This window comes from Mobula birostris, chromosome 11 (assembly GCF_030028105.1).
Source record: "Mobula birostris isolate sMobBir1 chromosome 11, sMobBir1.hap1, whole genome shotgun sequence".
In the NCBI taxonomy this organism is placed as follows: Eukaryota; Metazoa; Chordata; class Chondrichthyes; order Myliobatiformes; family Myliobatidae; genus Mobula; species Mobula birostris.
Window position 1 is genome coordinate 70,333,804 of NC_092380.1, and position 15,425 is coordinate 70,349,228.

Genomic DNA, 15,425 nt, shown 5'->3' on the forward strand with positions numbered 1-15,425 from the left:
ATTCATTCTTTGGGGCACTCCTCTGTTTTCGTGGATGGTTGAGAAGAAAAAGAATTTCAGGATGTATATAGTATACATTTCTCTGACATTAAATGTACCTTTTGAAAGGGAGGAACTCCTGGAACCTTTCATATGGGCAGAGTCAGAGTCTTACCCTCCACCACTAGGCTCTATTATGTGTCAGCCATTATAGGGTAGTGATGATCCCCTCCTGTTACACTGCTTGAGATAATTTTTATTCTTTTGACTTCTTTTCTAATATTTACATCTGTGTACTTGTAATGCTATTGTGACACTGTAATTCCCTTTGGGATGACTGAAGTACCTATATCTATCTGGTACAATAAGTTCTCCCTTGAAGGTGTAATTTGAATTCTTTCTTTTAACCTTTCTTTCTCTGTTTGTGAACCAGCTCACATTTGATACAACTCACATGATCTGTTTTTGCTGGTGTAAATTTTATGCTTGTAATTGATGAAATCAGACCATCTTCTGCAATCTCAGGATGACCTGTTTCTGCGTCTTTCCATCTTTATACCACATTACCTTGATTTTCACAGGAACATAGCCCTTCAAGGGATTGCTAAATGTCGCAGGCTTTTTAGCTTTTGGATCACATCTCATACAGTAAATCTGCTTTGCACTATTTCTAGCTAATGATACCTTTTCTATAGGAAAGTAAACCAAGCTGTGTACAATATTCCATGTGCGGCACTAACAACATCTTGTATGACTGTAATGCAATGCCCCATCCCCCTACATTCAATGCCCTGCTGAAGGCCAGCATGCCAAATATATCTTCTTATTCACCTATCCACCCCTCATGTCATGTTCTCAAAGAGACATTAAAAATATCATATCCACTCATTTGGACTATCCTTCTCCTTTCTAGGTATTCTCAATACAGAGTACCACAGGCCAGTTTACCTGTCTTGCCATGTCAGCATTTCAGGATCTGAACCACACTCATTCCCTACCTCCCATTCACTACAGCTGAAACATACAGTGATAAAGGAGTTTGTTTATTAATGCAGAAGTCACATATGTTTGAAAGACAAATGTGTGGCCAACATGCTGGGAAAGATTCTTGACACCAGAGTCAGGATTCATCACTTCATGGAAGAAAAGGAAAGTGATTTTGTTTTAAACTTGATTCCTGAAGGGTATACATGCATGCTCAGCCATGGAAGTTGGTACCAGAATCATCCATGGAAATCCAGTCCATGTTAGTATACTTGAAGAGCCACTGACTGAGCCAAAAGGAAAAGCACATGACCCTTCTACAACTACTCAACGTTCGCCATAACCTGCTGACGTATCTGGAAATGAGCATCTCATTGACCTTCATTCATCTGATCAGGAGGCATACAAATAACAGAAAAAAATTAATTTTGTAAAGCTTACTCAGATCTGTATTTTGCTCTTCGTGGGTATTTTGTCATCATGTAAAGAACTGCGTTGAAATTTATTGGATATGGGCACCCAAGAATTGATGGCAACAGAATGACAGCGTTGAAATGGAATGGCAGCACAAACTCACTATTCCGAATACTACTGCTTGTCTCATATGCAATATAAAATTCTACTTTGACCCAATAATGGATTTCAAGTAAAACATATCCAGTACCATAATTACTTATTTGCATGTTAACGGGTCCCAACATTTTACACAATACTTTCAACTCTTTATGATATTTAAACTCCTCCAGTAAAAGTATTGTTCCAATCATTTCACTAACTGTGCCAGTTAAAAATTACACAATTCACACTGAGGATTTGTCATAAAATCTGATCACACAGCTGTTAAACATCAGTGATATCCCCTCCCACACCCATCCCTCCCCTACCCCGTTAAACTGCTGTTCTGCAGCAGTAAGCATCAGCTGACAGAAATCCATTCCACAATGACTGGGAGATTTTCTCAGTGAGATCGGGCATATTGGTGCTTCACTGCTTTGTTATTAACCATATGGTCCAGCAAAGAACCTTCTAACAAAGGAATTTTAATTGCGCACAAATTATTGTTACCCTCTACCTCGTTGGTAAGTGCTGTTGTCACTGGGCAAAAAAATTGCACAGTGCTAGATTTTTTGCACACAATAGTCATTAAAAATTAGAGGGAACATTGTGTTCTAGTCCTTTTATTTCTGAAAATCTGTAACATTACCAGCCTCTGTTACTCCCCAGCAATGGGCTACACCCAAGCCCTGCACCATTGCACTGGTTAGTTACCTTACTTGATCCAACACTTTCCAGTGCCAGCCATCAGAGGCACAGTCTGCACACTGTCTCCATGGCTCCCTCTGCATCCGATCTGTGCACTGAGGCGATCACAGTGCTATCCTCACTGAGATGCCAGTTCTAGGCACTCACTATATGTAACTGTGGCCAAGATACTATGCTCTGTGGGATAGCAGCAAATGATGTACTGGTGGTCTTATCAGAATAAGGAGAGTCAATCTCATTGAAATGTACAAACCTCTTATCTGTTTGGACAGGGATTAATGTGCAGTTGATGTTTCAACTGGCTGATATACTGAGAACAAGGAATCAGTGTCTTAACAGTTTTGATATGGGAAAAAAAAAATTCCATCATTCAGAGCTGTGAGGAAGCTATGAAGCCATCTTCAAGGCAGAAATTGAAACATATTGGAAAATAAAGTCTGTGGGGCCAGTACAGGGATATAACACTGCAATAAAAACACAAAGCCCGGCATGATCTTACTGAATAGAAAAGCAGCCATCAGAGGCCAAATGGCATAACCTGCTTCTTATGGTACAATGTGACTGCAGACTTGGTTAGAATGGGTATTCACCTCTTAATCGCAGACAGTAACTGGATGTGACAGGCTTGCTTGAAGTTTCAGAATGAAGGATTTGCATCTTGAACTCTTTCCCATGATCACGAGCAGTTGGTTTAAATGTCCAACGGGATGATCGTGAGTACAAACCACTGGAATCCTTTGTACTTTCTTCAGTGACTATTCCTGATTGTGATGCATCTTGAAATTTACTATCATCTTTGAACCAGAATATCTGATTTCCTTCCGGAAAAAATCCATAAGCCCTGCAGGAAAGTGTTAAAGGCTTTCCTATTTCAGGGCAAGTTGGATCTGCCTTAATTTCTGAGATCTTTGGCAATGATACTAGACATAAAAAAGGAAGAAAAATAAGTTAAACTAAATACGCAACTTAAAGAATATTACAATTTAAACCAAAACTGACAAGCATTTCTTAGTAAGTAGTTCAAGACTGAAAACTATTAAAAGCAATGAAAAAAAAAACTATTGTCATGTCTTTCCTGATTTGGATTATTATTTTATTTCTAATTACTGGATCTCACTGCTTTCTTGTGGGTTCTCAGCTGTTATTGATTGCTCATTATTCTCTTGTTAAGGAATTAGCTTTCATCATCAGGGCAGCCATTTTACATTGTTCATATATTTCATGTAGTAGTTAGAAGTAATTAAAAAATAGAATCATTCAGGAGAGTTCTTTAAACTATCCTATATCCTTTGAATTGTGTGAAATACTGTCAAACACCCTTGATAAGTATAGTCATATGGTGGCTGGTTTTGATCAAATAATTTCAGTTTTTACAATCAATAGCAATTAAAAGTTTTATACTTTTTCCTCTTAACTATATCTATATATTAACTTTTATTTATTTACCAACAAATCAATGAATTCACCCATTTTCATTTACTTTCATTTTCCAAGGAATTCTCTATTCAATCAAATCCACCATGTTCACCTTCCTTTGCAGTAATACAATTAGCCTGTAGGCTTTGTGACACCCTGCTTGCTGTCTTGGTAAACCGATGCCAAAAAATTACAAGGGTATGTCCTAGTACCAACAGTTATCATTAGACATCCATCCTTTATGAATTTCAAATCGATTGTAGAAAAAAACAACTTCAGAAACAAAAAACGTGTTACTTACTCACTTCACCAGCTACCCAGTGAGTCTCTATTGGCCTTGATAAGCTCTCATGTGCTACTTGGCATGTGTATTTTGTCTCAGTGTCAGCGCTGCTAAGAACAATCTGCACATCAGCTGTGAAATAATAGAGTTCATCCTGTCCAATCACTGCATCATTAACTTCAGAATTTTGTTGTATTTCTGAGCCATCTTTGAGCCATTTAACTATGATATCTCTGGGGTAAAATGCACTTATTTGACAGCTTAAATTCATGGGCACTTCTGCAATTGGTTTTGCTGCTTCACACTTTATAGTGCCCAGTTTTGGAGGAGCTGGAAAAGAAAACAAGGTTTGAAACATGAGCAGATTTTCAAAAGTGGGGGACTAGATATTGCACTTTCCGTATGTAATTACTTATAGCTTTGAAAACTTTGGCGAAAGACATAGAATATAATTACTTAATTTATTAATTTCAGTACAATCCTACCCTATTGATTTAGCTTGCTATATACTTAAATTATCTCAAATCTTTTCCCTTATAACATTATTACTAACTTGTAACAATAAGAGAAATATGGCATCAAGACAATGCATTCATCAGAGGAGCCTCCAAATGAAATAAGCAATCTGGATCCTTCCTTGTTGCAAGGCTTAGATAATAGTATACCTGTAATTCTTAGGGTTATTTCTTTCTCTTGCTTGTCGTTAGTGGAGTGGTGCAGTATGCTACATAAGTACTGCGAGTTCAGGTCTTGCTGTATATTTGGCACAATAACTAATACACTAGCAATGCTGTAAGTTTTGTCTTCATGCTCCACTTCACTGATGTAATGCTTTGCCTTCAAATTCATCCTGTTGTCATCGTGTTTGTTTGTCGTATTGTCCAGCTGCAACCGGACAAGTTCTTCCAAATCTTTATTCTTTCTCTTTTGTTGCCATATAATACTTAATGGCCTTGGTTTAAATCCACTGACTGAACAAGACAAAGCCACAGGTTCCTTGTCTTTGATGAGAGGTGGCGTCAAAATGTTTAAAACCTTAGGTGGCACTTAGAAAAGAGGAAATGAAAAATTAATCTCACAAACTGAAATGCAAAGAAAGAAAAAAATACTGAATTGTTTTAAATGTTTAATGACTGAGTCCACCTGATGAAGAACGGTATTCAACATAGCTATCAACATCATTGACATAAGAGATTCTACTGGTGCTGGAAATCTTGAGCAAAACATGCAAAATGCTGGAGAAGCTCAGCAGGTCAGGCAATATCTACGGAAGGCAAAACAGCTGACGTTTTGGGCCATAACCCATCAGTACTCTTCACCATAGTTGCTGCCTGACCTGCTGAGTTCCTCCAGAATTTTGTGTATCCACATCAATGTCAAATACCATATATGTTAATGAAAGACATTCAAAATGGAGCCACAAAAGACAGCAATTAATAATTAAAGAAAATATTTGCAATTTACCTCCTTTAACGTCTAGTCTCAGTGTCTTAGTTATAGGCTCTTTAAGTGCTTGATGTTGAACTTCGATACTTAACTCAGCCCCATCATCCTGAGAAATATCTGGATGTATTCTGACACTGACTTCTACACTGCAAATCTTTCGTGTGTTAGTTTTTAATTCAGAAATCTGTGCTTTAAAGGATGCATCTTCGTCATCTGACTGCATAAGGATTTTCGTTTCATTACAGTCAGGTCCATTTGTTGATGTATACTGACTGCAGATTTTTTTCCCATCCTTACTGCTCCAATTCAGAAGCCGACATTTATCGTTCTGCTTCCTCTTTGCGTAGATCACAATTGTAATCTCATAAGGTCGAAATGAGCTAACCATCCAATTGACTACGCTTTCTTCAAGATGTTTCAAAACTTGATGTTCACTGCATCCAGTAATTTTTGGAGGAACTAATCAAAACAAAATAAGTAGTTAACGCTTAACAATGTAAATGTTCTTTCTTGCATCCTCAGTTTTTATTGCCTTTCTGGAATTACAGAAATAAGACACAACTAGTGTAAACAGACAAGGTCAGAATTTCTATTAGTTTGTACCATTTTTATTCAGCATATTATGGCCCAAAATAACGAAACCAACAAAAATTGCATCCAGTGGAATTAAGAGTATTTTAAAAAATTGCACTATTTGCTTATTCCGAAACACTGGAGGGCTATTTATTTATTTATTTTCTTACGTCCAAGGGAGTAAAAATCTTCATGTATCTCCATCGCAATGTACAAGCAACGAAGAGGGACAATGTGGGAGGATATTGCCCTAACATTGAAATTGTATACATGATTGTTTTGCATACATGCACAGTCAGATACACAATTAGATCAAAGTACAGTCAGATATGCAATCAGATCTAACTTCTGATTTCAGATTTTTGTTAATTGCTTCCGTTGGTGAACTTTAAAGCAGGTTCTTAAAAAAATCTAGGTGGTAAGAACCGAGAAAATTCATCACTTAGCACAGTTTATTTCTAAACATGAGAACATATTTTTTTCTCTACCCCCCCTCCACCCACCAAATTCCTCTGCAGATAAAGCATTTCACAAACAAGAGAAAATCTGCAGATGCTGATAATCCAAGCAACACACACAAAATCCTGGAAAACTCAGCAGGCCAGGCAGCATCCATGGAGAAAAGTAAACATGTGATGTTGTGGGCTGAGACCCTTCATCAATCCTGAAGAAGGGTTTTGGGCCCAGACTTTGTCTATTTACTCTTTTCTATAGATGCTGCCTAGCCTGCTGAGTTTCTCCAGCGTTTTCTGTGTGTTGCTTCATGCTCATTTCATGTCAAGAGCAAATTCAGCAATTGAAGTGACAGAAAAAAGGATAAGAACCCATGAAATGGGCCACATTTAGTGGTGCTCCACATTGTGCTATTAAAACAGTGCCCAATGACAGGTGAACCTGGAGGAAATTCAACTAGCTTCCTAGGGAAGAAGCTTATTGGGGAAGTCAATCTACATTATCCAAAAGGAACTTTGAAAATTGAATGATGTAATTTATGGCATCATAAAAATTAACTGTGCATCAATTCCAAATTCAAATGTGTTTGAAGGGAAATATAATTATAAAAAAAAATCAAAATTAAATGGAGGTTGCATCTAGAGTATCAAATTCCATTCAATGGAGAAACACCAAGCAAGACTTTCTGTTGAACACCAATGGAGGAGTACAATTACTGCAGATTAGCTGTAATCAAAGCAAAAAGATCATCACTTCCCAATTTGGGGAAGAGATACAAGAAACAGTCAAAGAATCAGAACAGCCATGCAAATTCACAGCCAGCAACCCAGGTTCAATGCTAACCTCTGGCACTACCTGTGTGGAGTTTCCACACTGGCCATGATGCAGGAATTTCCTCCAGGTGCTTTGGTTGCCTTCCGCATCACCAAAAAAATATGCAGGCCAATAGGTGAATGAAATCTGTGAATTTCTCCAAGTGTAGGTGAATGGTAGAACCTGGGGGGAGCTAGTGAGAAATTGGGGAAAATAAAATGGGATTTTGTAAACCAGTGTTTGATAGCTGGCATGGACACAGTGAGCCAAATGGCCAGTTTCTTGGCTGCATCTTCTATGACTCAATGCACAAACTGCAACACACCAAAATGATTTCACTGTCTTCATATTACCTGCTTGAAATCTCCACCAATAAGCAAGTGGTCCTGCAGCAAACAGGAAACATAACACAAATCCTCCTATAAATGCAGCTCCCACTGCTGCTGTTGAATCTGATTCAGGCTCTGAAACTTAGAAAACCAAAACAAAAATATGAGCATTTAGACACATGAATAAACTTCATCATCTTGAGACACTTATGAGTTTTTGCAAGTTATAAATCACCATTCATAAGCCCTGTAACGATTTTCAAGAAATTGAAAGCAAAATTGTGCAACTTATTTTCACTTTAAGTCATGGTCTGGGAAATTTATTCCGTAGTTTTGTTATTTTTCATATAATCTGGAATAAGTGATGGGCTCAGAGTTACTGGTATCTCAACTTTTGACTCAACTTATTTACAAATGACATCAGCTGCAAGTTGTGCTGTTGAATATTAAAATAGCAAGTTTAAAAACTAGCCCTGGGTAAGGGTGGTGACAGAAGGCTAGAACGATGCCTGCAAACCTGCCTCAATTATTTTTGGGACATATTAAAAGAATATCTAACCCACTGGCTGAAGACAGAGGCAGAAGGACAGGGCCCCTCTTACTCAACCAAATCAAGTACAGGAAAGATAGACAATGGTATGCAGAAAATGAAATGATATGATAAAGGTAAAAACTAATTACTCATGGCATGGAAAGAATCAGCAGTTGCATTGGCACAAACAGTTAAATGATTTAATGAGCAAGTTACTAACAGGCAGTCACCAAGAGTCTCTGTAGAAATTCAAAATGTGTCAGCCTACTGTTTATTTGCAGGCATGACTGAACTTCTCAGCCAATATCTTTCTGTGATGAAATAACAAACAATGAAACTTTGATTTAAATCAGTGCAACTAGAGTCAAACATTTTTAAAAAACACTGTTACAAATATTGCTACATAGTATCCCCAACTTATTCAAAGTATGGAACATACCTTCAACTGTGAGTTTCACCTCTTGTGGAAGTTCATCTGGAAGGGACTGATGTCTCACTGTACACTTGTATACATTACCATCATCATTCGGAGTTGGTTCAATTCTAATATTACTGGAAACATTAAACGTTCCATCATTATTAGAAACTGCAGCTCCAGTGCAGACATATCTTTCCAATCTCTCAGTTTTCCCTCTGGATATCTTTTCCCAGAAGATTTCATGCTTCTGAGGATAAAATCCCGTCGCATCACATCGGACAGATTTCTCTGTACCATTCAGAATGGTAATGTGTTGCGTGGATAGAAGCACCTTTGGCTTAGCTGTATTAAAAGGCAAATCCAACCTTAAGTCAGATAGGATGAAGTGTATTATCATAAATATCTAAAGCCAAGTCTAAGATATTGCTATGTTAACATAAACAAAATGTACCACTTTCCTTCCTTCAATTATTGCTCCAAAACACAGGATTTTCCTTTACTATTACTCCTGAAAGATAATTGGCTTGTTCAACATTCAACGCAGTTCCATGTGAGAGTTTTTAAATTAGTTATTCCTTCTGATCCAGAGTCTCCAAATAATAAATTAACAGACAGTGGAGAAGTGCATCGGTAATTCTGCAGAAATTATATGCATTATGGATAGTGTAGGCAATTGCCAAAGGATATGGCAGGATATAGATCAGTTATAGACATGGGCAGAGAAATGGCAGATAGAGTTTAATACAGCTAAGTAATAAGTTTTACAATTTGGGAACTCAAATATGAAGGGATAGTACACTTTTAATTGCAAAATCTTTAACAACATTGATCTACAGAGGGATTTTGTGACCCAAGGCCACAGTCTCTTAAAACAGCACAGGTTGATAGGGTGGTAAGGAAGTACATGGCACACTTGTCTTTATTAGTTGAGGCATTGAGGTCAAGAGTTGATAAGTTACTTTTGCAGCTTTATAAAACTCTGCTTATGCCACATCTAGAGCACTGCTTCCAGTTCTGGTTGTCCCCATAATAGGAATAGAGTGGAGGGTTTGAAGAGGGTACAGAAGTGGGATGTTGTCTCAGCAAAAGAGCATGTGCTACAAGGAGAGGATGGACAAACTTGAGGCAGCATCTATGAAGGGAAATGGACAGGCGATGTTTCAGATTAAAACCATTCAAATGAACTAGGGTTGCTTTCCCTGGAGTTTCAAGGTGAGGGAAAACCTGATGGAAATTTATAAGATTATGAGAGGCAAAAATAGAAAAGACAGCTAGTGTCTTTATCCCAGGGTCAAAGTGCCTAAAGCTGACAGGAGGCAAGTTTAAAGATGACGTGAGCAGCAGGTTTTCTTTCTTTTAATAAAAAGACATAGAGCAGTGGGTGCCTGCAATGCACTGCCAGAGGGGGTAGCAGAGGCAGATGTGATAGATGCATTTAAAAAGCTCTGAGATAGACACATGAATGTGCAGAGAGTTGAGGGGTAAGGACACTGTGTAGACAGAAGGGATTACTTAACTTCCTAGCTAATTACTAGTTTAATTAGTTTGGCACAACATCATGGGCCAAATGGCTTGTTCCTATGCTGTGCTGTTCTCTGTTCACAACAGGTAATGTTTTAGAAGTCTCTTACCCAAGACCACAATTTGTGAGCTCCTTTCCACTTTGTCAGGAGTGACAAGTACAACACAAATGTATTCTCCTGCTTCATTTAATTGGATATTTGGAAGATAAAGTGAAGCATCTCCTTTCTGTAATTCAGTTTCAAATATTTTGGCTCCATGTCGTTTAGCCATAGCATTTCCTGCATTAAAGATGTAGATTTCTTTCCTTTGGGATCCATACAACCACTTAACACCTACGTTTGATAGGTCAAGAAGTGGCGTTCCAAAATCAGTAACTTTACATTCCAAGGTAACGTCCGTATTCAATAATACATCCTTTGGACTTCTAAAAATGGTCATATCCAACGTTTCTAAATGCAAACAGAAAAATGAGATAAGTTTATCTTCAATCACATATTACAAATAGAAATTAAAAAGATCCAAGTTACAGTGCAAGTTATGGCATTCTTTCTAGCAAAATCACAAGTCAGTAAGTTGTTCAACTCCAGGATCGCAGATTGATTTGTGGACTGAAGTGGATGCTGTATTGTTTGAAATCACAGATTTCAGATGAGTCACTAAACCTTCAGCAACGTAATATGAAGATACAAAATTCCTCATCAATATTAAATAAGTCCCTCAGCACTACCTTGAACATAAACTTTAGTCAACATTACTAACATCTCAGGTTAGTAAAGGTTAAGTATTGGGTTGTGTCTCAGACGTTAGTAACAGTGCATACTCTTTAAAAGGTACTTCCTTAATTGTAAAGTTTATTTTGGGTACATTGTTATAGGAATGACAACATTAAGCTGGGAAGAATGCAGAGAAAATGTACAAGTATGTTGCTAGAGAAACCTCTTTTTACTGGGAGTCTCTGTAAATGCAGCTCAATAGCCGCTCACTAACAGCCACTGGACTCTACAGCAAAGAAACCACCTTTCTCAGGCTCAGTATGTATAGGGTGTATACGACTTTGGTCCCACCATACCCATGAGGCTGGGATGTCTTGCCCACCCAAACTTTGGTTTGTGTGAATGCTGTGTGATTTACTGACACCACATCGCCGGCCGCCACCGCCACCCCCCCCCCCACCCTCTGCCGCCGCCGGCAATCGCTATTGGCAAGAAATAACAGACCGTACACTGCATACAATTACAATGTAGTATAATTAACAATGTTAACTTAACCTAACAGTTATTAAAGTAAGCAAAACAAAAAACGGCCCATCATAACTAAACAGTCAATTGTGCACAGAAGTTGGAGCTCATCTTGAGTTGTCTAATTCAGCACTGGACCCTCGGTCTGAGTGAAAACACACACCGCCTTCCAAATGTCGCTTGAAATTCATCTCGAACAAACGCGATTTCCCACAGAAGTATTGGTCCTTCCTCCTGGAACCCATTCATCTGCACAAAGCACCTTGTGCAACAGGAACAGCATCCTCAGCCATCTTCCTTCATGTCTTCTCTCAGTTCCTGCCAAAAAGACCTCAACCAACACCATTGCCCTTCAAAAAAAACTCTCCACCCATCGTTCCCTAGAACTTCCCAATTCCACCATCCTGATTGGCTGACACCACATTGCTAAGGTCAACAACAAACTACCTTATCTCAGCTCAAACCCAAACAGGCTGAAAGCAGAACAGACTGCTCTACAGAACTGCTGAAATGGAATATCTACAGCATAGCTGGTCGCACAGTGACATCAGCGCCGGACTCCGGAGCAAAGGTTCCCCAGTTCGAATCCAGTCGGGCATGCTTTCCATCCGTGCCGGGTTGAGTGTCGAGCTTGTAACTTGGCCTCGTAAAAAAAACTGTGCTGTGAGAAGGCCGTGGGGGACCACTCACAGAATCTTTCCTCCAAAACAATCACTTGGAAAAAAGTGGTCGCCAAGGCACTGGCAGAGTATGGCACACATAAAAAAAACAGCATAGCAGTAAAAATATTAACCAGGGTGTTACACTCTCCCCCCGCCGAAAATAGTCATGTCCTCATGACTTTGAAACTTATCAATCCATCATTAACAACACAGTTTTCAAAGGAATTTCGTGGTGTCAGGACCTCCAATCCATTTGTGAATGGTAGTGATATATCTCACTGGGGGAAAGATGCAACACTCTGTTTCCCCAGTGCATCATAAGCCAGCCTATCTAAGGGTGTCCGAACTCTGAGACCTCCGTATCCCACCTTCAGTTATCTATTCCTTATCTTTTGGAATTATTAAATGATTTTGGAAAATTTTCAGGATATAAACTTAATTTAAATAAAAGTGAATTGTTCCCTTTAAATGTTCTGTTTTTATATACAGGTGTCCCCCGCTTTTCGAACGTTCGCTTTACGAACCTCACTGTTACGAAAGACCTACATTAGTACCCTGTTTTCGCTAACAGAAGGTGTTTTCATTGTTACCAAAAAAGCAGCGTGCGAAACAAACAGCCCGTGATAAAAGGCCGTGCGCGCCCCGAGCAGCCGCTCTCCCCCGGATTCGGAACGGCATTCTCACCGGCATTGCTTAAACATGTGCCTGTGAGCAGCCGTTTGCAAGTTGACTTCTATGGTATAGGTTTCCCCCGCCATCCGAAGGTACAGCGTTCCTATGAAACGGTTCATAAGCCGAAATGTCGTAAAGCGAAGAAGCAATTACTGTTTATTTATATGGGAAAATTTTGTGAGCATTCGTAGACCCAAAAATAACCTACCAAATCATACCAAATAACACATAAAACCTAAAATAACAGTAACATATAGTAAAAGCAGGAATGATATGATAAATACACAGCTTATATAAAGTAGAAATACTTTTCCACAATCATTGCTCAACTGTTCTCCGTAGCGAAAATCTCGCACAAGCGCCGTTGGCAGAAAATCTCACACAAGCGCTGTTGGCAAAAACACGGCGCAAGCGCTCTCCAGTAACCTTTAAGCTATGAAGCTGCCAAATTATACCAAATAACACATAAAAATACACAGCCTATATAAAGTAGAAATAATGCATGTACAGTGTAGTATCACTTACCAGAATCAGGACAGAGCCAAGCACACTGATGGTGGTGTGTTAGGCTGAGTCGTCGCAGGTTGGGTGGTGCAGTGGCCCCCACCCTCCGGGCCACCAGCCGATACATTGTCGCAAAGCATGCAGGGGTCCAGCGGTAGCCGGGAGGCACACAGCACATCTTTAAGAAAAAAGCCTAAATAAACATGCTAATTAATTTAGTGCCACCTGACACATAATTGTCGGCCCAAATCCGAGCCGATTTCCGATTTCGTCACCTCTGATCTGGGCCGACATTTACGTGTGGGGCGGCACCTAATTTATTAGCATGTTTATTTCGGCTTTTTTCTTAAAGATGTGCTGTGTGCCTCCCGGCTACTGCTGCATTCTCCGCGAATCAGTACAGTATCTGCCCGCGGCCTGGGTGTTGGGGTGGTGGGACACTGGGGTGTCATCTCATCGTCTGTTTCCATTAGAGCAAGCAGCTCATCTTCTCCTATGACTGCCCGCCTCGATGTCGAAGGTCGTGGTTCGTCGTCTGCTGTGGAAGGCTTGCTTGACTGCTGAGCCTCACGCATTTTTCAATCATACAGTTCTTTGTAAGGACTCAAAGAATCTTGCAAATATCCCCTAAACCTACGTTCTCTTTCAAAATTAAAGTCTTACTTTATCATTACTCATTCGGTTTCGATTGTTATCCTTTCCTCTTCCAATTGCATCAGCTCTTCATCTATCAGTTCTTGATCATGGGATGCCAAAACCTCTTCAACATCATCTTCGTCAACCTCCACAAGCCAAACTCACTTTGTCCTTGCTTCGTTCACCACGACTGAAACGCTTAATTATGTCTAGTTTTACGCTAAGTGTAACACCCTTATGAGCTCTTTCAGGCTTTTCTGACACCATAGAACTCATCTTGCAAACAACTGCTCACGTGTTAAAGCAATCCCGTTCCAAATCCAGGTGAGAGCGGCTGCTCGGGGCGCGCGCTGCCTTTTATTGCGCGCTGAATTTTTTTCGTAACAATGAAAACACCTTCTGAAAGCGAAAACAGGGTACTAATGTAGGTCTTTTGTAACAGTGAGGTTTCGTAAAGCAAATATTTGAAAAGCGGGGGACACCTGTATTGGAAAAGCCTGAAAGAGCTTGTAAGAGTGTTACACTTAAAACTAGTTTTACACTGTAAAACTAGACAAAATTTTGCAATATTTTCAGGTTGGGCATTTTTTTAACAAAAATACGTTTCTACATTTCCATATATGCAAGAATCTGATTTGTTAGATACTATTTTGAATATGAATACTTTAGTGAGAGATTCCATTGGTAGAATTTATAATTTATTTTTACTACAAAAAGATAACCTCTCACTAAAGATTAAACAAGATTGGGACAGAGAACTTAATATGACTTCCGTTAATGAAGATTGGATGCGAGTTCTGAAAATGGTTAATTCTTCTTCGATATGTGCCAATCATTGTTTAATTCAATTTAAAATTGTTCACCGTTATTATTTAACAAAGGAGAGGCTATCCAAAATACAAACCCCATTTCCAGAAAAGTTGGGATATTTTCCAAAATGCAATAAAAACAAAAATCTGTGATATGTTAATTCACATGAACCTTTATTTAACTGACAAAAGTACAAAGAAAAGATTTCTAATAGTTTTACTGACCAACTTAATTGTATTTTGTAAATATACACAGATTTAGAATTTGATGGCTGCAACATACAACAGAAGTTGGGACAGAGTCAAAATAAGATTGAAAAGTGCACAGAATATTCAAGCAACACTGGTTTGGAAGACTCCACATTAAGCAGGCTAATTGGTAGCAGGAGAGGTATCATGACTGGGTATAAAAGTAGCGTCCATCAAAGGCTCAGTCTTTGCAAGCAAGGATGAGTCGTGGCTCACCCCTTTGTGCCAAAATTCATGAGAGAATTGTTAGTCAGTTCAAAAGGAACATTTCTCAATGCAAGATTGCAGAGAATTTAGGTCTTTCAACATCTACAGTACATAATATTGTGAAAAGATTCAGAGAATTCAGAGACATCTCAGTGCGTAAAGGGCAAGGTCGGAAACCACTGTTGAATGTGCGTGATCTTCGAGCCCTCAGGCGGCACTGCCTAAGAAACCGTCATGCTACTGTAACAATTATAGCCACCTGGGCTTGGGAGTACTTCGGAAAACCATTGTCACTCAACACAGTCCGTCGCCGCATCGAGAAATGCAACTTGAAACTGTATTACACAAGGAGGAAGCCATACATCAACTCTATGCAGAAACGCCGGCGAGTTCTCTGGACCCAAGCTCATCTCAGATGGACCAAAAGACTGTGGA

At 39.1% G+C, this 15,425-nt stretch overlaps 1 protein-coding gene across 3 annotated transcripts in view; it reads right to left on the reverse strand.

Annotated features, from left to right (window-relative positions):
• Positions 1–15,425, reverse strand: part of LOC140205171 (uncharacterized) — a 54,497-nt gene that overhangs the window by 27,070 nt on the left and 12,002 nt on the right. For all 3 annotated transcript variants that reach the window (XM_072272468.1, XM_072272467.1, XM_072272466.1), the window contains exons 2-8: positions 10,121–10,462; positions 8,511–8,831; positions 7,564–7,680; positions 5,390–5,830; positions 4,591–4,971; positions 3,944–4,255; positions 2,817–3,146 (exon numbers count right to left, since the gene is read on the reverse strand). In XM_072272468.1, coding sequence (XP_072128569.1) covers positions 2,817–3,146; positions 3,944–4,255; positions 4,591–4,971; positions 5,390–5,830; positions 7,564–7,680; positions 8,511–8,831; positions 10,121–10,462 — 2,244 coding nt within the window. The remainder of the gene's footprint in view (positions 1–2,816; positions 3,147–3,943; positions 4,256–4,590; positions 4,972–5,389; positions 5,831–7,563; positions 7,681–8,510; positions 8,832–10,120; positions 10,463–15,425) is intronic.